General features: G+C 38.9%; 1 protein-coding gene across 1 annotated transcript; it reads right to left on the bottom strand.

The window, feature by feature from the left end:
* Nucleotides 1-854: 854 nt before the first annotated feature.
* Nucleotides 855-22,351, bottom strand: LOC138350778 (mitochondrial 2-oxoglutarate/malate carrier protein-like). Its single transcript, XM_069302165.1, has 6 exons — nt 22,176-22,351; nt 19,853-20,077; nt 19,270-19,360; nt 15,406-15,619; nt 13,918-14,017; nt 855-2,670 (listed from the first exon to the last, which is right to left on the bottom strand). Exons 1-6 carry the CDS (start codon nt 22,241-22,243, stop codon nt 2,439-2,441), a joined length of 930 nt encoding a protein of 309 aa, XP_069158266.1. The 5' UTR covers nt 22,244-22,351; the 3' UTR covers nt 855-2,438.

Genomic DNA, 22,351 nt, shown 5'->3' with positions numbered 1-22,351 from the left:
GGCATTTCATGACACTCAACTAAGGGTTCTTGGCTTGTCCTACTTTGAACATTTATCAGCTAATCACCATACAACCAGATCCCTAATTATTACCAAGTGTACAAGACTAACAGTAACCAGATGTATAATTAACACTGAAGTACAAGAGTGATGACTATTAACACTGTATATGTTAGCAAATTATGAACTGTATTTTGCCCATCTTGGCCATTTAACCAACAGTAGTCAAGGCATAAGTCAATGTGTTTTATGCAATAAACAATCAGTTGCTACATAATGTGAACAATAATACCAATGAGGCATTCACTGTACAGAACTATCATCCACCAGCACATGGCAAAGCTTTTATGCATTTCAATTCCCCAACTTCAACAGACCTGAAAATTGAGAAAATTAAGTTTTCATACCAGTGCAAATTACTGCCAATTGTTGGAAAACTTTTTATGATACTGTATATCTTAGTACTGTATTTTAAAGAATCTAATTTTAGCCAGTACAGTACAGTATATGACTGTCAGAGCTCAAATGTTTTCTGTATCTATAAATCACTGTACATAGGCCTTTATGTACCCTTAATTTCTTTCCACATCATACACTCCAACACAGATCGTAGGATGGATGAATGGATTTTTATCATGCGACACACAGGAATCTTTGGCTATTTACCTCTAGTAAACATTTGCCCTGAATCTTATAAGCAGTTTCATCCCTAAAATACAGAAGAAATAACAAGCATAAAATATTACAGGTCTGAGATGAGCAACAAATAAGAGTTACCATTACTAATGTAACGAGTAAAATGATGCTTCCACCGTTACCTTTTTTTTTTTTAGTTAAAGCATTAAAATCTGAAATAATTGCAAAACCTTTATTTTCAAATGTCAGACATGCCAAAATAAAACGTCTATAAAAATCCCCTGCACAATATTTATTAATCATGATAACCTCTTCAGTAAGGATTCATCAGTGCAGATGGCTTTTGCATTCCTATGTACAAATATTACAAGAAAATTAGTCACAGAAAATTTGCTAAGGTCTTGATATGTACACAGCCTAATTTTTTTCAGACTAGATTTCATGATACAACTCGTAGACCACCTGAATGATCTGTGCGTGCTGGTGTTGTGCCAAATATTCAGAGCTGCTGCAACATTTCACATTAAATGCAGTGGGAATTATCAAATTAAAATGATGGCTTTCAACTTGCCTGGATACAAAAATATAGCAAATTTATTCCCAGTTAAAGCAACAACTATTAAATTATACTCATGTCTTGCCATTTCTATCATGTTTTAACACTACCATGAAGCAAACCTGCTTCAGTTTGTAAGTAAGTGCAATAAGTCAATTGCACTTACAAATGTTAGGAGAGGTGAGGAAGACGAGTTAGTACACAATTTGTTAAAAGCAATGACTATTAAGATTTAAGTATTAGATAATAAATATACATGTGATAACACACTATCTTAAAATAAACCGCTCTAATTAATCTATCCATTATTTAGCATAGCATAAACCAGATCATTAAACAACAACTTTGCATCACTGCTACTCAGAATTAAAGTTCAGACCACTACAATGTGTACAGTACATAACTATACTGTACTCTGCCATCACAAAATAAAAATGCACAATTCAGTTTTAACATTCGGTTGAAGATTTATGAACCTCCAGGGCCTACTGTACCAGTTATAATATGACTGAATGACTAATTACAATACACACAGAAATCACAGTAACGTGATGTATCAATAAGAAAATCATGTGTAATTTACTAATTACATTCATAACTTCTATACTTTCCTAAGGGTAACGTTCGTCAAATGTCGAGAAATTTATTTCGGTCCCAACAAATGAAAACCTCAAGATTAAAATTTTGCAAGTTTTCTGAAGAACTGTAGAATACTGTATTAATTAATCTAGTATTATATTATATTATACAGCATATGTTATACAGCATGTTATACTTCATATACATATAATACAATAAATAAAGGTTTCAAATGAAAGCAATTTTAAGCAATAAATTGTACATATAAATAGTCCCAAGATTTAAAAAGAAACACTAACCATTTATCACAATTACCAAGAGATCCATGTAAAATAGCTACATAATTATTGTACCAAAAGCGAGTCCTTACAGACTCCTCCATACCTGACAAAGAAAGCAAAACTGCTCAAATTAACAACCACCAATATCTGATCAACCTTTTTCCCCTACAAAACAATCCACTGGATGCCAGTTCCCTAAAATAAAAAAGATAAAAACAAATCTCAAATTTCATTTTCCTCAAAGTTGAGACCGACTCATTGTTTATCTCTATACTTTAAAAAGAGTGAGAAATCCAAGGCAACAATTCTTCTAAAAAAAATAAAGATAAACTAAGTAAGCCGGGCAAGATGATTTTTTGACTAACCTTGTCTACTAGATTCAAACTTTAAATTCCACCACCTTTAGCAGCAGAATCACCCAGCACATATTTTTTGTACATGAGATTCATCTGTTCAAGGAATATGAATGTGAGGACTGTATGAGGGCCAAGGCGCATGTAATATGGCGTGAAACCCTTCCACAATGCGAAGATCCCTTCATTCCGTATCACCTTGTACAGGACATCCAGTGCACTTTTGTATTCCGGTTTACCATCAATTATTTTCATATTCTGAATTCTGAAAGGAAAAAAATTACCTTATCACAACATTAAGTAAAATTAAACAAATCTGAATAGAAAATTATACTAGTTTGAGAATGTTATGGACACGTACTGTACAGTCAACCCTCACACTGTGTGTGACATACCTACACTATTGTACAGTAAAATCAAACAGATCTAATTCTATTGGTGCAAATCAACACTTATATTGCACATTCAATTACTCAATTGAATGTTTTGTACTTAACTTGCCAAAACTTTGTCAAGTTAGTACAGTATACAGTATTTTCTGGCAGTAATAAACTAATTCTATCTTTTACTTTATTTTCAAATTGCTGGAAATGACTGAAGGAACAAAACTATAGTACAGTGCTCCCTCCAAAATCCAAACCGCCATGTGGAGCATTTCCACTGTTAGTATTGTACACAATTAATCAATTCATTTTCATTTGGCCGAAAATGATATACAAAAGTCAGATTTTAGTATCATCCCCCAATATATCTACAGGAAAGCAACATCTGCACATGAGGATGTGTGATAATTATTACTTAAAAACACTTATTTAATATATTTAAGTATTAAAATATTTAATGTCTATCAATATCAGTGCAATTTTCTGATCATAAAAATTAAATATATAAACAGCACTACTTAGAAGCATACATGTATTATACTTAGTACACGCATGTTAATTTTAACATAAAAAACATTTGTCTGTAGAATTACAAGTTATTTATACAATAGAAATCACCATTTCTAGACACTGTACAGTATTTTCACAGCAACCATTACATTGTGTGATTGCTCATCATTCAACTAAATGAAATAACCGCTGCATTATGTAGGAATGCGGAGGAATTTCTGATGGAGGAGAAAGACAGTTGCACAGCACGTTCCGCGGCGCAGCGCGCGGAGCGCCGTGGGGGCCTATATAAAGAAGAGAGGAGAAGTCATGCGTTCTCTCTTGCTCCGGTCACGCTCCGCTTCACAGGTCAAAAGAAAATTTTTCGCCACAAACGCTACAAACACGCTTCGCTTCGCAAGAAAAAGGAATAACTTAGGACTCTTGTGTTCTTGGGACTTCTAGAAGCTATGGAAACTACGATTGCTACCTCGATCGCAGCCCCCACCCTGGTTGAGTTTAACTCCGGGGGCCCTTCAACCTCACATGCTGAAAAGCTAGGGTCGGTCTACAGTACTCAACTTTCACCAAGGTAAAGTGATATCTTATGTTCTAAATGAAAAGCTAGGTTCCTCCCAAGTGTCGGCGTGTGCCCAGCGCTGTTCCCCACGCGGCCTGAAGACGTTCCAGCTAGGTCATGCCTAGGCAGGGCATTTTAGGCTGCCCCAGCCCTATTGTACGACGATTAATACGGAATTCTTATACAGACTTGCCCTAGCCACTAGCTTGCCAGATTTATAGTCTGCCGGTTAAGCCCGGGAATTTTATATTTATTCAGTATCATCAATGCTAGTTTGCCGGAATTTTGTCCGCCGGTTAAGCCCGGATCCTTTTATGTGGCTCCTTGCTGTGGATTGCTAGTCATATCGTCTGCCGGTTAGGCCAAATAATTTTATGCAGCCTACACTGTGGCTGGGTCGCCGAACTTCTGTCGGCAGGTTGAGCCCAACAAATTTTTTTTAAGAGGCAAGCCTCGTGTTGGAGTGCCAGACCTTTTGTCTGCCGGTTAAGCCCGGAAATTCTATACAGACATTCTTGTTGCCAGAATGCCAGACATATTGTCCGCCTTTTAAGCCCAGGTTTTTTCAGCAGACGCCCTCGCGTTGGGAGGGCCAGAAATATTGTCTACTGGTTAGGCATAAAAATTTTAATGCAGCCTCCTTCGCCGCTGGAATTTTAGACTATTGTCTGCCGGTTAAGCCCGGAATTTTCTATGCAGCCTCTTTCGCCGCATGAATTGTCCATGCTGCGTGTTTGCCAGACCTTGGTCTGACGGTTAAGCCAAACAAAAAATTTTAAATTTTATACGTTGTTCACCTAGCTACGGGATTGCCGTCCTTGGCCTGCCGGCTATGCCCAAGTAACAAAAAATTTCTGAAGTACCCTAGTGGAGATCTTCGCCATAGTCCCGGTTACCAACATTATATTCTAGCTACTATGGAATTCTCACTGGACAGACGAAAAGGTCCCATTATCACCACTCAGGAACTAATTTTCCCTTTGAAATCCATGAGGCAAAAATTTTCATTTATCAGGGAATTCACTCCGACTGCTGTCGTTACAGCTGATCAACAATCAGGAAAAAGGTCACAAGGCTGTTAAACGCACCACGAATAAGGAGTACAACATAAGATGGAATCCGATGTTTGGCCCCCTTTTTTAAATTTTTCTTATTTCTCTTTTCATTCTTACATTCTGGAGTTCTCGCCTTCCAGGCACAAGCAGGTCACAGTCTGGTTCTTAACATCCTACGGGGTCAGAGATTAGGTTTTAATTCCCAGCAATACGATTAGAAGATGTGTTTTACGCACTAAGAGGTCATTCTTTAATACTTTATTATACATAATTTTCACTCCACGTTCATAAATAAAACTTTATTCGCAAAGGAAAAATAAGGTTATTTGTCGGACATCAACTGAGGACAACCGGTTAAGCACGCACTAAGAGGTTATTCTTTAATACATCATCATACATAATTTTCACTACGCATTATTAATAAAACTTTATTCGCAAAGGTAAAATAAGGTTATTTGTCGGACATCATCGGAGGACAACACATGATTCGAGGTAATAGATTCCCTTCATATTGTCTGCAGTGGCCTCTATTATTATTGGGCTGTTTTTGTCTCGGTCATTACACTTATAAACCTCTATTAATACGCTACATTAAAAAAAAAGTCTGTACTACTAGAACTTATAAATCTTATAAAATGTTCGTCTCTCTACAGTCAAACAGTTGGTCACAGTTACGATTTTCTCCTACAAGATTGTGTGTATCATGTGATACTATGTGTTCCCCTATACTTTTCCTCCTCGTCACTAAAATAACTTATCTAGAGTCTTAATTCGGTACTAAATAATTAAGCTGGTTAGTTTTCCCAGTTCGTGCGATTCATCTAGGGGGGAATTCATTAATCCTTCAACAGTCCTCGTTAAATTAGGTGCGCGAGATTCTAGTCACGTGCTAATAGGATTACAGTTAGGGTTAAGCCTTTCTTAATTTTTAAGACCTTCAGTCAAGCGGATTATCCTCTTTTAATTCTTATTATTTCCCCCCAAAGACTCATTATCTCCTTAACATAGTACAGTGGAACCTCTATTAACGAGTTTAATCCGTTCTGGCACCGAGCTCGTAACCTGGAAAACTCGTCTTTGGAAACAAATTTCCCCATTTAAAATAAAGGAAATAAATTTAATCCGTTCCACTCCCAAAAACATCCATACTTGTATGAGTTTTTTTATGTAAATATAATATTGCACATGTAAATATAAATGTTTTGTTGTAGTGTTTTAATATTTACTTTACCTTATGAAGAGTAGTTGCTGGCTTGAGGGAGACGATGGGGAGGTGGGAAGGATGAGAGGGGTTATGGTGTGGAAGGAGAATCCACCTCTGAGTCAGGCAGACTCTCTCTTCTTGGGAATTTCACCCAAATTTCATTTCAAATGTCACACAAGGATGCGTTAGACCAGCACCAAATAAAAAACTACATTGATTACACTCGTTGTGTCAACAATATAATAGTCTTACCACGAAGATACAATACAATGCCGTTTTCTCAAATAGGCAATGTGGTTATTAAAGAAAACGTAAATTTCATGGCAAACATGTATACAATCCAAAAGTCGATCGGATAAGAATTGGATTTTATAGAAATATTTGCTCAAATGACGCTTGAGCGCGGTGTTTAGGTGCATTCAAGAGAAAAAAAGTGTGTTACGTTCAAGCGACATATACCTGCGAAAGTGATAACACTTTCATAAAGTGTTATCACAAAGTGATAAATTAATTAAACATTTTCACACACCGGGTTGTCACTGCTTTATCAGGGCAGCTTTTCCAAGAATGCGTTCACCTTTTCAAACATTCCAAACACTTCCCTGATCTCAGTGGAAGAGGCAGCATCCTCCCTTACCTCCTCATTCCCTTACTAATGGTGTAAATTGTTGATGAGGACCTGCCATACTTCCTTGTGAGATCAATCACACAGACACCACACTCATGCTTCGCTATAATTTCCTTCTTTAAATCCACAATAATTGTGTCTTTCTTCCTCTTGACAACACTATCTTTAGCAAGCAGCTTCTTTGGAGACATCGTGTGTTACAAATTGTAGTCGCAAAACCACTAAAAACCCAAAGAAAAGCTCAAATAAATCCAGAGGGATGCTTGTCGTGTGAGATACAACAACAACACTGGCGTCGGAGGCGTCCGAGAATTTGCGAGAACCCGCGAGACGCTAGGAAGCGCTATGTGGTTTCACTCGTTAATAGAGGCGAGCTCGTCAATAGAGACAAATTTGCTGCGAGTGGCTTGCTCGTTACTGGAAAAACTCGTTAATAGAGCCACTCGTTAATAGAGGTTCCACTGTATTTATCAACAGTTCATTTTCTTTTTCCTCCTTGAAGGGTAGTCCACATCTGTTTTCATGTCCGGTTTATTTTATTCTTTATTTGATGCCTCCCTGTAGGTAATCTCAGTAGACGCACACATTCTCCACTTATTCAGCCGCCCTCGCTATTGGAAAACTTGACCCAGAATTATTCTATCTGCCGCCCTAGCTATTGGATTGCCAGACCTCATGTCTGCCGGTTAAAGCCCGGAATTTATTGCAGACTCCCCCGCTGCTGGAGTGCCAGACCTTTTTGTCTGACGGTTAAGCCCGGAATTATTATGCGGCCGCCTCGCTGCTGGATTGCCAGACTTTTTGTCCGACGGTTAAGCCCGAAAATTATTTTATGAAGCCTCAATGGCTGCTGGTTTGCCCTGGCCGTGGATTGACCCTGGACGCTGGCTGTACCAGTTTGACCGCTGGTGTAGCAGGAAGTCCACCAACAACTACTTCAGATGTTGGAGATCATTGCAATGGACTCGGTAACCAATTTTATAATTTGCTGCTCCGAAAATCTCCCTGGACAGTCGCAAGGACCCTATTTCACCACACCAGAAATGAATATCTCTTTTACATCCCCCCAAAAAAATTGTTTTTATTCAACAGGTGACGACGCTTCGACTGCTGCCGTTCCAGCTGATCTGCAATCAGCAAATTCACGAGACTGTTAAACGTACCACGCATTCGGAGAGCAATTTACTATGGAAACCGCTGTATTGGACCTTATATTTCTTATATTTATTATCATCCACATATTTCTGGAGTCAGTGCCATCCGGACGCATGCATGTCACAGTTATGATTTAACTTCCTTCGGACGAGATTAAGCTTTTAATCTCCGGCATTAAGATTATAAGCTGTGGTTTACACATTAAGTGGTTATTCTTTAATACAATCTTATACTTATCATACGCTTAACGCTTCTTAATTAAAACCTTAATCGCATTAGGTAAATCAATTTATTGGTCGGTTTGCATGCGGAGGACAACATATGATGGACTTCAATGTCATTGACTCAGTTAATTTTAGACTGAAATGGACACAGTTCTTTGCGGGCTGTATGGGACTCAGTTAACACACTTATAATTTGTTGTGTGTGTGTCTCTCCGGACACAAGCAGGTCTCAGTTGTGGTTAAGTAACTGTTTTTTCTTATATTCATTTATCGGGTACTTATACGTTGATATGTATTTTATATGGGTCATATAGTTATTTTGATTACTTCGGAGTATTCTAATTTTATTATGATGGTTTATATTTGAATATAATTAATACCTGCGTACGATCGTTCAAGCCAATCAATTCCCTTCGGGGCAGGATATTGCAGTGTTTCCTTTTGAATTAATGCTACGATTAAGGTTTACTCTTCAATATAAGTTTCACAGTGGAGGGGGTTTTGTGCGGTATTCATTTAGACAACTGGTAACTTAAGTTACTCCCTTCTTCTGACCTTGGGTGCAGGGATGCGTGGGCTTTTCAAGCCACGTACCCGTTGGATTACAGTTACGATTAAGTATTAATTTTCCTCTTTCAGCTTTCAAGCCTAAATCTTCAGGTTACATAGACTCTCCTCATTTAAATTCTTACTAAATTACACTTTACACACTTATTACTTATTCAAGATACATATTTACAGACCTTAATTTACTAAGGATTAGGGTCTTTCGTTATTAGCTCTGTTGTTAATTGTACATGGGTTCTTTATTATTCCTGTTACCGCGGTGGTACTTAGGTACTATGTTCTGTACTACTTCGGCTACTCCTTTGTTGGTGACGATACTTCCTTTCTCTTGGATCGCTGTGGTCCTCGTGGATTTACAAGTCTGTAAATAACATATGATGCTACGTATTCTCCCACAACCCTTCAATTCGCCTTCAATAAATTAAATGAAACTTTAATCACAATAGTTAAATATTTAAGCTGCTTACTTTAACTGAAACTTAAATTTCTCAGTCTCGTGCGTTTCATTTAGTGGGTAAATCAAGTTAATCCTTCTTCAGTCCTCGGTAGCATTGGCGCGTGAGTTCATCCTGTCGCGTCCCATTAGGATTACAGTTAAGGTCAAGTCTATTCATACTCTATAAGAATTAAGCTAAACAACTTACAGGTCAAGCGGTCTACACACTTTTAATTTTTTTTTCCTTTCACCGACTTAATATCTCATCCACGTAGTTACTTCTCAACTGTTATTTTCTGTTTCTGCAAAGTAGGGACGTTTTCTTCCCGTTTTCATGTTCGGATTATTGTATATTTTCTTTTAAGTGCTTCCCTTTAGGTATTTCTGTAGTCGCATGTTTTCCTTACTTAGGAATTATCGGCCAGTCAAGTGCGGTAAATTTCTTTATTGTCGGTCGCTGGGTCTCACGTTACAAATTTAATCATGTACTTCTTAAGGCATTTAATTCTTACTTATTTACTCTTCACATATTCAATAACTTATTCACGCTACATATTTATATACAGTAATTATTTAAGGATTATGGACATTCGCTATTTGTACTTCTATTATATGTTACATGGATTATATTATTATCCCTGCTATCGCTGAGGTAATTAGCTATTCTGTTTAAAAATCTAAAACCTCTTTTGTCTGTTGATGGTACTTCCCTCATCCTGTAACGTGTGGTACTTGAGGCTTTCCAAGTTTGTAATACTACGTATTCTCACAACCCCAATCAGTCTTACCCTTAACTAACTTAATAAAAACTTTAATCGCAATAGTTAATAAATTACGCTGCTTATTTCTCCCAGTTTGGGAGGTGTTCTTATTGGATTTGTTATTACTGATTAACGATAAACCTTAAACATTGATGCCTTCCTTTTAGTCATTCTTCGTCGTCACACCTTGGCCTACCCTACCGTAATTAAATACTGTTCACATTTGTGCCTTCCTTTTAATTAATCGGTCACCGGGATTCCGGAACATATTTAAAAATCTATAATTATGAAGGCTTTCTAAATTTATTTTGTTACTTTTATACTTACATCTATACAATAGATATTGGGAATTACTATTACTAACATTATAAAGTACTTAATTGTTGTTAAAGATTCGCTGCCTGGAACGGGGGGTTCCGGGCTATGGTGAGCCCGTAGATGAAAAGTATTTAGTTAATGACTTTTAATATTCATTAATCCGCTTACTTGTAACAGTCTGGGACGCTTTATTCTATCAATTATTAATTTGTTTTACTATTCACAGACTGTTGGGGATAGTCTTTATGGTATTCTTATACAGCCTATTTGCGGTTAGATTAGTGGTATGGTTGTTGGATGGTCGTTAAGGATTAAGACACCCAAGGGGTGGCACGGGCATGCTTCGCCGAAAAATCGTATGACATTATACAGCTCATTTTATTCTGGCTAACGACCAGTAAAAAAAAAAAAAAAAAAAATGCGGTTGCCATGCCGCATTGACGTAATTCAAGCTTGACGCGGTGCCCCCCTTTGCATTTTGAGGGTATGGGTTGTTCTCACATATTCATGCATTAATTGCAGTATATTACACGTTCATGCGAATTTAACGACATTCTATAGTACATGTCTTCCAATGCTTAGAACATGGGAAGGTCACATACTCCACTACGTTTCGTGGTAATTGGTCTACAATTTTAACACCATGTTATCGAACCAGTATTTACCCAAGTCTTTTTTCATTTCCTACGCAGTAGTCGTTCAAGGGAATTTATTTATGTCTATAGTATGACGCAAAATACAGAATTGCTTATTCTAACTAAGGCACAAATACATTGCAAGATTCACAGAAGAACAACTCCAGGCGTCTTGTTACTAATGCTTTATTATTATTGCCCAGTGTCCTATTCGCCTCAATTACAACCGAGCATGCATTGCTCCTTTGGTTTTAACCATCTTACTAATTGCAATTCCCAGTTCCCTCTCATCGCAGAATTCCCTCAGTTCACAGAATCATCGCGGAGGGGTCAACACACACCCCTCGGGACGAGGAGAGCTGCGTGGACCGGCCTGCTCCCACCTGACGCAATCTGATTCAGCAGTCCGCAGCCCATTCATCCTATGAATTTTTTTTTTTTCCTAGGTTCCTGCTTAGGTACCCTGCCTAACATCGGGCTTTCCTTTAATATGTAATAATAGGCATTTTCCCATAGCTTGCGTTAGTCGCAATCTGCCTTACGCGCGGTCTCCTAGACTGAGGAGTGTTACCCGTCTGCCATCACTTACATTGCCACTAGAGTGTTCTTTTTCCCCAATATCTGTTCAAGAACAATTCGGCTTGCCTGCCTGGGCGTTGCAGTCTACGTCCCCGGTGCTGTCGGTTCAAGGTAGCCCACCCACTTCTTGACTTCAGTTCCTGCCGCTAAGGGTGAGCATGATAGAACGCCATTAGTCATCTCCTAGAAAGACGGCATCCAATGGACCTGTGGAACTGACTATACTCTATCCGGAATTATTACTCAAGCCTTATTCATAATAGAAGTACACACTTTTTCACTTCCATGCGTTGTGTTTTTAGACTAACCCGCCAACAGTGGCCTTCAGGTGATGGTCAGCCCCACAACTGTGATATTTACCATTTTGTGATTAACTGCAACATCAGTGCTTCATTTACTTTACGTTAAATAGTAATGATGATAAATTAGATAACATACTTTGAGTGTTCCGTCAGTGTATATGGTCGGTACAACGTTGTCTTCATCTTATTGCAAGGAGCCCTATTCGTTTGGGTTTCGGAGCGTTTAATTCCCCCCCTGCTTTACCACATGTTCACCCCTGCCAACTCTTACTGCAGTAATATTTCCAGAACGACTACAGACCGTCGGGGAACAACACATGGACGGGGAACATTGGTTTGCGACCGAAGAATACTCTCGATGGACTGCACGGATGGGCGAATGAAGGAACTACTCAGCTGCACTGGGGCCAGCCTCGCTAGGCTAGCCTCCGCGAGGGCAGGATACAGCGACGACGACGCCCACGAGGACGACCCGGCGTGGCGGTGCACATCACGCGTAGCACGCATGAGAACGACTACAGACCATCGAGGAACACCTCATGGACGGAGAACATAGGATCGCGCACGAAGAACACTCCTGACGGACTGCACGGATTGGCACACGCAGGTCCTACTCAACCGCCCTGGGGTCAACCTCACTGGGCTAGTCTCTGCAAGGGCGGGATACAGCAATGACGACGACACGAGGATGTCCTGGCGTGGCGGGGCATAGCACGCGAGGCATGTACGAGGTAATACGCCCACAACACGCAGACATCAAGACGCCCGCCTTGTATACACATGCACCAGAAGGGGCTCCATTGGTCACTTCCAGGATGCTGCTTACCTAGCAGCATTTACCAGCCATGTACGCCCGACTCTGTACCTTTTTTCAGTTCTGGAAATTCCTGACTGTTTTTTTAACGGCAGAGGTAACGGGTGTACGGGCACGGATGTGGACGCAGACAAGGAAAAAACTCCTTGATACCCCGCAACGCAGAACTTGCGGCTACGCCATTCCTGGTGGCACGGCCCCCAACGTCAGATGAGAAGTCAACGCCCCTACACGCTGATGCTCCTTACGTGGCCAGCGCCCTCCCAATGGCTACGCCCCACATTCTTTCCGGATTGGACGGGCCACGCAGCCGTCACTTGACGAGCATGAACAGGAAACAATTAAGGACGTCGGACGGTGGAGGAGTGATGTTTTTCACTCATACGTCAGGCAAGATGTCATCATGCTTCCACATTGAAAACATTACGCGGCCAGCAGGCACTCGCCCTTCGGGGGGGGGGTCCGGCCAACTGGCTCTGCGAGTGGGGGTGCAGCGCCGGCCCCTAAGTATTACACTGTCCGCAGCTACTTACTCTGACTTGTAAGAGTAATGTTAAATTTGCCTTCTAGGTGTATTCTACAGCTACTGGTAATTTACGATTTCACATTATGTCTGGGATTGGCGCATTATTTCTGTCATGTGTTAGGCCACTATATGATACTCTATAAGCCCTGATTCTACTTGAAAATTATGTTAAACGTTTGCCTTACTTGTACACATAGTTAATAAGGATTCGGCGTTCTGCAGACCATGTTTTATTTAGTCATATGTATTAATGTTATTAAGTTGTTGTAGTGTAGTCAAGTTATACATGTATTTATGCTGTTGTAAATTATACAAGTTACCTGCTTCATTAACATGGTCTGCAAAAATTATTTATTTGTTAAATTATTTATTTGTTAAATAAATAGGTCCCCATACTGTTGGTGTCTTATTCCTCCATTATCAGAAAATCATAAATATAAATTAAATATTGATATTACCACTATTACCACTTTCAGACAATGTTGACAGTTTATTTTTTTTATTTTTTTATTTTTTTGAGATATATACAAGAGTTGTTACATTCTTGTACAGCCACTAGTACGCGTAGCGTTTCGGGCAAGTCCTTAATCCTATGGTCCCTGGAATACGATCCCCTGCCGCGAAGAATCGTTTTTTCATCCAAGTACACATTTTACTGTTGCGTTAAACAGAGGCTACACTTAAGGATTTGCGCCCAGTAAATCCTCCCCGGCCAGGATACGAACCCATGACATAGCGCTCGCGGAACGCCAGGCGAGTGTCTTACCACTACACCACGGAGACTGCTGTCTTATGTTATGTGATAACATTACAAAATTATAGGGATTTCCAAGAACAGAAGGCTAATAAATCTCACCTTGTCTTTGCAATATCAACTGGCATTGAGGCAGTAGTGGTGACTAAACCAGAAATCATTGAAGCACAGAAATGAAGGAAAATGTTCTCTTGGAAGTAACCTGTAAAAATAACAACGAATAGAAAACACCTACAAGTGTTACGTTGACACTCTTGCATCCCAAAGACACGTTTTAGAATCATTAATACTCTGATAGTAAACATTCCAATGACACTAAATTGCATTATCCAACTGCTATTCATGACCATTTGTATATTCATTACTGTCATGCATAATCAATTATAAATTCAATTTTGTTTTTGCATCTATTCTCTAGAGAATTAATTTGCAAACATTGGACACCAAATTTATAGTTATAACACAAGAAAAAGCTGAAGAAACAAAATGGTTATAAACATTTTAAGCATTGCTAAGTGCGCCAAGCGCACTAGGTTTACGTTCCACAATTTGCAGAGGAGACCAAAATCTATTATAAATACAAGTTTGGTTTTGCATCTGTTCTCTAGACAATTCATTTGTGAACATTTTGACACCAAATTTATTGTTATAACCCAACAAGTAAGTAGGCAATGAGTCATAATAATGTGGCTGAAGTATGTTGACCAGACAACACACTAGAAAGTGAGGAGACGACGACGTTTCAGTCCGTCCTGGACCATTCTCAAGTCGACAATCAACTTAAGAATGGTCCAGGACGGACCGAAATGTCGTCGTCCCTTCACTTTCTAGGGTGTGGTCTGGTCAACACCAACAAGTTAGAAAATATTAAACGATTGAAAAAATTGTCAAATCGCTGAGTGGGCTGTGTGTAACCCAGGTACCCCAAAATGTTTACAGTCCAGAATGCATGCAGAAACTGCACCCCTAGTGTTAAAAGTAAATATTTTAAACTAGAAACCAATGACCATCAACCAGCTGTTGCCTTTGCCTTAAATTACAAATTAGTCAATATTATAAAGCACTGTATATTACAGTATATTCTGTCTCCAAATCCTACATTTAACCTAAAATTATTATTTCAAATCAATTGGGCAAATCAGTTCAAATTCAAGATTTTACCAGATGCAAAAGTAGAACGTTTTTATAATGACCTTTATCAAATTATATATGTTCACTAAATGATGGCAAGTGCACCAAATTCTACATTCTCCTCAATTTTAATGTTCCTAATATTGTGCAATAACTTGGGGTTGTCTATGATTCTATGCTGTTCTGATATCACTTCTGAGCTGAAAACATAAGTTAAAAAGGAGTAACTGATGCACAAATACAATAGTAGCAGTGTACTAAGAGACTGACACAATTTGCACTTTAGCATTTAAAACATCTATATAATTCCCTCATGATTATTTATTTCTTATACATTACAGTACTGTATGCTACTGTACATTTTTCTTTTGCACAGTTGTTTATATACATACAACAACTTAAAAAAATAACCAACATATTCTTTGTTTCATTAGGGTCAAAATATATACATATTCTTACCAGATTGTATGAGTGCTTGTTTGGCCTGAGAGTAAGATGCTAGCTGAGCAGCATTCACCACCATGGCTCTCCCCATGGTGGGTATAGCTCCCCTCCATAACGTTAACACGCCCTCTTCTCTCGTTATTCTAAACAGAGCGTCAAACACACTCTTATAGTTACGACGTTCGGCTAGTGGTAGTCTGCCATCCGATGTCATTCGGATTAGAGATATCTGAAAATGTAATTACAAAATTTGTATCAGATCAAAACACATTTATTAAACAAGTTTCTTTTTTTAAGGCTCAAAATGTCAGTTCCACTAAGCAGACAAACACTGTAGTGTAAAACTCTAAAGGAATGCCAGTAACAAACAAAACTTTCAGAACGTTTAGCTCAGTGGAGAGCTTCTAGCTTAAGAAGCAGTCATACAAAATTTTGCTATGGAAATGTTATCCTCTACAGCATACTGTATAACAAATCTAGCCAGACACTGAACTAAAGATTCATTCAAGCCGGACTGTGAGAGGGAATTCAATTCTCTTCCCTCCTTCCCACCAGCCCAGATTTTTGGGAAGAACACTTTGTATATTTTTGGTGGTTTGGGAATGCATTCCACCCCCATTTGTAGTATTGTGGCTGTGCCTGTGGGAAATCTGGTTCCAACTATGGAACAATTCATTGTTCCAACTATGGAACAGTTTTTTCACAATGACCTTATGGAAATATGTTGGGAAGTCCTGTAATGTATTTACTGTGATAATCTTACACATTAGTCCCTACCAAGAGTGCAGAATGCATTCTTATAAAGTTGAAAACATGCAAAACTTTTGAGAGATAAAGGTGCATAACACACTTAAAATTTTGACGACATTTGGAAAAAGTGATTCTAGTGAGCTATTGTTGTTTATGAAACTACATTGGAGAACCTAGCAGTCCTTAATCTGTGCAACCCACAATACTGTATGTAAAAATAGGCCTGATATACCAACCCGTCCTCTCGAATAGTACATCCCATTTTGACGAATAAATCCCCAACGTCAAAATATGATACACTATAAAGGCTCGCAAATTTGATGGGCTGTCCCATTTTCTCATCACGCGTCCTTGGTCAAGTTATGTTCAGGCAATCTAGTACATCTTTTTTTGTGACATTGTGACAACTCGAGAGAATGGGCTGGATATACAATATGGTGCAGTACTTTAAAAATCAAACAAATGACAATGTCAGTCCAAGATAAAAAAAATCAGATGAAAATAATTATTAAAGTGCACAGTTTTGTTGTCTATATGAACAAGTGCTTAAGGTCTCAAATTACTGGCACTGCACCACATTGTCACCTACATATGATAAAGTGTCACCTACACGTGATAAAGTGTCACCTACATATAAGTGATGCATAAAAAGTAAGGAGCATAGCTCCTGGTTCTGCTCTTATTGGAAAAGACTTCAGGGGCATGTGGAGTACTTTTCATCGCTTCCAAAAGAACTACCTTTTCCTGCAAAACAAAATGACAAGTGATAGAAACTATGTAAAAGATGAGCTTTAACAGTAAACAAAATTAATCTGTAAATACCATCTGGGTAGTTCACAATCCAGGTCACACATACTGTACTGTGTAAGGACTAACAACTGGCCCCATAGCCTGCTCAAGGCGGCATCATGTGTAATTAAGCAAAACTGATGGTGCTACTTATAGAGGACACAATTATGGATTGTATCTTTTGTCTTCATCACTGCTCATTTCCCACTTCCATGGAGTGGGGAGGCATAAGCCAAGAAAAAGTAGAGAAAATAGAAAAAAAGAATTAAAATGGTTGAACAGAGCCAAATGCCGACAGCAATGTAGGGAAACATTAAGTAGACATTTTCATTTGGAAGTGACAGTTGGCGTGCATGGGATTTATCAACCTAACAGAGGACCAGTGATATAGAAGTAAGATGGATGGGATCAGGCAAGTGAAGATACAGTAAGGTCACCGAGGCCAAAAATTATGCAAGTCACATTTAATTATTTTGAGGTATTTATCAAGTCAGGTAGCAATACTCAGTATTCCATGATTCTGTTCAATGGTGTTGCGGTGTTTAATGGCTGCACATTACACAGTGCCTTCTAATGTTTTCTCTGATGCACGTTTATCACTCCTAAATTCAAAAGGTGTTTATCCGGGTTTCTACGAGACATATGGTTGGTATTATCTACATGGCAGGTTACTCCAGGGGCCTCATTGGCCACTGGATCATCGTCTTAATTTGTCTTTCATTTACTCTCTTCTGTATCCCTTTAGTACCAGTTTTTCTGCTCTTTCCATTTAGTTTAGAGACAATTACTTTGTTTGTAGCTATTTTTCTTTTAGCTATGACTGTGATGCCAGGGTTTCCATTGGGAGTCTGATTTGTTCAGCCAGCAGTGCATCCCCCTATGGCTACTGGATTCTCCTCCCCCTCTTCCCCCCCAGTAGGTTTTTTCCTTTTTGCTCCATATGGAGACAGAGGCACCAAGTGCCTCCGAGCTAAGAAATCCAGCATTGATTGTAACTTCCAGTCTTGACTCTCACTGGAGCATTTAACATTTCACAAACTCAATACATAAAAACTAAGATATACACTAGGAGGCCCCCCCTCTATTCATGTTATCCTTTCATGCAGGATTAAGCATATGATACAGTACCATTTAAAATGTACACCTAGGACATTATTAATATTAAAAATGGACAATACTTTACAAATGTATATACAAGACGATACATGATAAAAAAGTTATGGTAGAGAATATTTTATAGATAATGCTTTAATACTGCACGAGTAAATAAGCAATTATCAAAAGAAGGCACCAAGCTGGGGAGGCGATGTAGCACCGTCAAATGTGGGAGATATTCAAAAGGCGCCAAATATCACTAAGAATGCCAATACGATAACAAAAGTGCATAAAGCAAACAACATCTAAGATATCCGATTCATCAAGGATTCTATCGAGGGACAGGTGACCGTGAGGGACAGTCGGGAAGCAAGACACACACACATTCTGGAAGTCAGAGCATTCAACAAAGATATGCACGACCGTAAGAGAGAATGCAGTTTGGACAATAAGGAGCAGGGCGTTGCTCCATCAAGTGCCCGTGAGTTAAAAGGGTATGGTCAATACGTAACCTCGTCAGAGCCATTTCCCACTGTCGGTTACGGTGGTAGGAGGAAGGCTATGGAGACACGCTACCCTTAAGAGCATGCAGCCTGTTACCAGTAACAGAAGACCAGCGATCCTGCCAACGAGCAAGTATTGTAGAATGACTAACTGGGGTAGAAGACTAAATAAGGAACACCTTTGCGGCTGCTTTAATACAAGCTAAACTATATAACAATTAATTCTGAATAGCAACACATCAAATTTGTTCTTTATATATCCTGATATAGTATTCCAGTAAAATATGGTATTTGTCTGCACTTACTGTAGAGTTGCGGATCTAGACAAATTTAGCAATACTGTACTGTCTGTACAAATTTGTCAGACCTAATATCCCAAAGCAAATATTCCAACACTTATAAGGCCTGGCTTTGAGATTTCCATGTAAACACAGGATTTTCTCCATTTCTCAGAAAGAAACATTATAAAATTAAGATTTGCACTCTATATGATAAATGCAATAATTATGATAAAGCAGTAATAAGGAAATTTTAGAAAACTATAGAACATTATCAAAACAGCATATTCAAATTGTATAGAAATACTTTGTTCAATGTTAGTTATCTTTCTAAAGCTGATGCATCGTCAGCAGAAGTGTTGAAACTTATTTCTGGAAGTAATAAACCAAGAGAAGCCTTGTACGCTCACATATATGAACAAACAATACACACTTAAAACACAAAAGACATGCAAATCACTAACCTCTGCAGGAGTCCCCACAAAGGCACCCGCCATGCCAGCTACCATACCCAGGCCTGCTTTGACGATGAAGCTGGGAGGTTCACCACTGGGCCTGCCAAGGAAGGTCTCTTTACATACTTTATGACTTCTCTCTAATACCTGAATATTCAGGAAAGCAAGCAACTGTACAATAAAATACAGTAAGCTACAATACTTCCCAAAGGAACATCATACTGTAGGTAGTATTGTATCCATCTCCGTGAGAGGCCCAGATGAAATTCTAAAGGAACTTGAACAAATTTTCACAGAGATGTGTCCATTTACCTTACCTTAACGTGGAACAAATGCTGAATCGAAAATTTACCACTTTCTCATGTGATTGTCATTTATATTTTAGCTGTACTGCATCATTTTAATAAATTTATTTTGTCAGCATCTTATTTTATAGCATTTCTACTACAGAAAATTTAATCATCTTTCTTTGCAACAGTTCAGTGGAATCTTTGGAAGATCAATTCCCTATCCCGGTGAAATATGGAAATATTGTATGGGGTTGATATACAGTAGTGGTGACAATGACATACCCAGATGCACATTCCCTTACCCTGATGCTTTCTCAAACAACCATGTGTATATGCCAAGACGAGTGGTAGTGTATGTTGCCTGACGAAGGAGACCCGCAGAGAGCCCAGAGTAGAGAGCAAAGAGTCCTTCTGATTTGATCACATGCTTTATTACGTGGTAACTTGTCTTGTGCTCTTTACTTGTTGCAACCTGCATTCGGTTCTTGACGAGATCGAGGGGCTGAACGAAGCAGGTGGCCCCCATACTGTGGAAAACCAAAGCAACTTAAACATTTAAATGGTAAGTGTAGTTTTAGATTAATCAATACAAAACTAGTTATAAAAACCATGCCTTCCTGCACCTACCTACAATTTTAGTGATGTACTGGCCTTTATCCCACAAATATAATAGAAAGCAGCAAAATGTTTACAAATTAATGCATACAAACACCACAGCATGTGAAATTTTCCAATGTGCCCTCAGGCTAGGCACGTCTAGCTAGTGATCGACCCCAAAGACACATTTATCAGTCTTAATTTACCCTGTATCCAAATTTTGTATTTTCTCAAATACAAGTTATTACGTACTAAAATATGTTGAACAGTTAGGCCTAACTTAGGCCTACCTAAGATCTACCCTAAGTTAGACATCTAACTTAGGGTAGATGATCAGGTTCTGTTAGCAATTATTTATATTTGCAGTACTGTACTGTACTTGGATGAAATACGAAATGAACGAAGCTCCCATCATAAACATGGGGGTTTTGGCAAATGGATTGGTGAGCATTGGGTCTTTGTTGAGGACAGGATGGAGTTATTATAAGAACATAAAATTATAAATATGCCACTAGGTTATAGCCTTCTTGCAGAAGAAATGCAAGTGATTCAGCATTCAGTAACCATCACTCTACCTGTACTTGATAATGTTTTTAATTATACCCTTTAGATGAAATAGGAGCTTTAATAGACCATGTCTAAAACCAAAGTGCAAAAATTACCAAAATTGAAAGAGATGTAAATCAGAAATAAAATGAATATTTAACTTTCATATACAGTACATGAAACATTTATATACAGTACTGTACTCATAAGTGTTACTCTTTTGAAAAAAATAGACCAAAATAAAATGTGTGCAGCTCTTTCCGAGAACTAATCTGAGAACTCCCTAAATAACAATCCTTAACATAAGGATCGTGAACATGTTGATTATGGGTCAATAGGGTGCTTCACTAGAGAACATCTGTCACTGCCTTGTTCTAACGATGTTGGATAATTGTATTCCAATTTATACAGTATTGTATCCCAACTATAAAATAACCCATAGACCTGGATCTGTATAATGTAATACTGTACAGTACTCTACATGGGATTGTATATATATCTAAATGCAGAGCCCAAAATGTCTGTCTGCACATATCCACAAGCCTTAGGTTAGTTATGGGTTTATTATTTAAATGCTTCTGAAAATGTGTTGCGCACAGTCCAATATGACACTTGCCAAAACAGTGTGGAACACGGGCAATATCCCCAACATATCTGCTCCTAACACACAATAATAAATAGATTTTTTATTCAGGTAAAGGTATATACATTGAAGATGAGTTACAAACATAATGTTGGAATTTAAAAATAGAGCTAGTACATACAATACCTAAAGCCACTCGTACACATAGCGTTGCAGGCAAGATACCTGTACTTCCAATACTTCCTCTAAAGTACTGTAGTTTTATAAAAGATTAGTTCATGCTACTAAGAGCACTGAAAATATTTTTCTACTCAACATCAGCACATAAGAAATGTAGTATAATTGGCTTCATTCAATTCTCAGGCAGGACAGAAACGGTTGGGCACGTTTCCTGTCGCCTAATGGCTCTATTCACCTAACAGTCAATAGGTACCCAAGAGTTGGGCAACTGTTATGGGGTTGTATCCTGGGGCAGGGTCAGTAGGTAGACCTTGAGGCAATCTCAATACAAGCTTAAAGTACATGTATACATAGGCTTCCTGTCCCCGACAAAACGAATTATTGGCAGTTGATAGAAGTTACCTGTGACAGGTCACAGCACAGTGGAGTGTGACCTGTGACACCCTGCAGGGTCACGCACCAGTGTATGACCCACCACAGATCACACACCATTAATATGACCTCAGAAATGTAGCCCCATTATACATACATCACCACGGACGTCTGCCCGCTGTACCCCCTGAAAGGTCATCATCCCTGATACAGAAATGATAATTCACGAGTGAACCCAAGATAGCTGCGATAGCAAATTGCGTGCCTTCGTGATAGACCGATATCCTCCTCCCCCTGCCTCACACACACACACTCAACACCTACACACACACACACACGCTGCTTACCCTGCCATGCCTCCGAAGAGGAATTTAATGCCGTTAGGGATGGTGGTTTGCTTGTGTGAGGGAGCCATGGCGAGGTTGGTGTGGGGCAGCAGCGGCCCAGATGGAGACTCCGGCCCCGGTCACCTCTCCTCCTCGCCTCAACGACCTCCACTCACTCACGCTAATCACATCTCACA

Source organism: Procambarus clarkii, chromosome 47, assembly GCF_040958095.1.
Source record: "Procambarus clarkii isolate CNS0578487 chromosome 47, FALCON_Pclarkii_2.0, whole genome shotgun sequence".
NCBI lineage: Eukaryota > Metazoa > Arthropoda > Malacostraca > Decapoda > Cambaridae > Procambarus > Procambarus clarkii.
This window is presented reverse-complemented; position numbering and strand designations above follow the sequence as displayed.

What these genes read in the sequence shown, in the direction of transcription:
- LOC138350778 (XM_069302165.1), bottom strand. Translation starts at nt 22,243, where the DNA reads ATGGCTCCCTCACACAAGCAAACCACCATCCCTAACGGCATTAAATTC. An exon ending in TTGTTTGAGAAAGCATCAGG is followed by an intron (nt 19,361 to 19,852) that starts GTAAGGGAATGT and finishes CTTCCTTGGCAG; the next exon opens with GCCCAGTGGTGAACCTCCCA. An exon ending in GTTGATATTGCAAAGACAAG is followed by an intron (nt 2,671 to 13,917) that starts GTGAGATTTATT and finishes TTTTCCTTTCAG; the next exon opens with AATTCAGAATATGAAAATAA.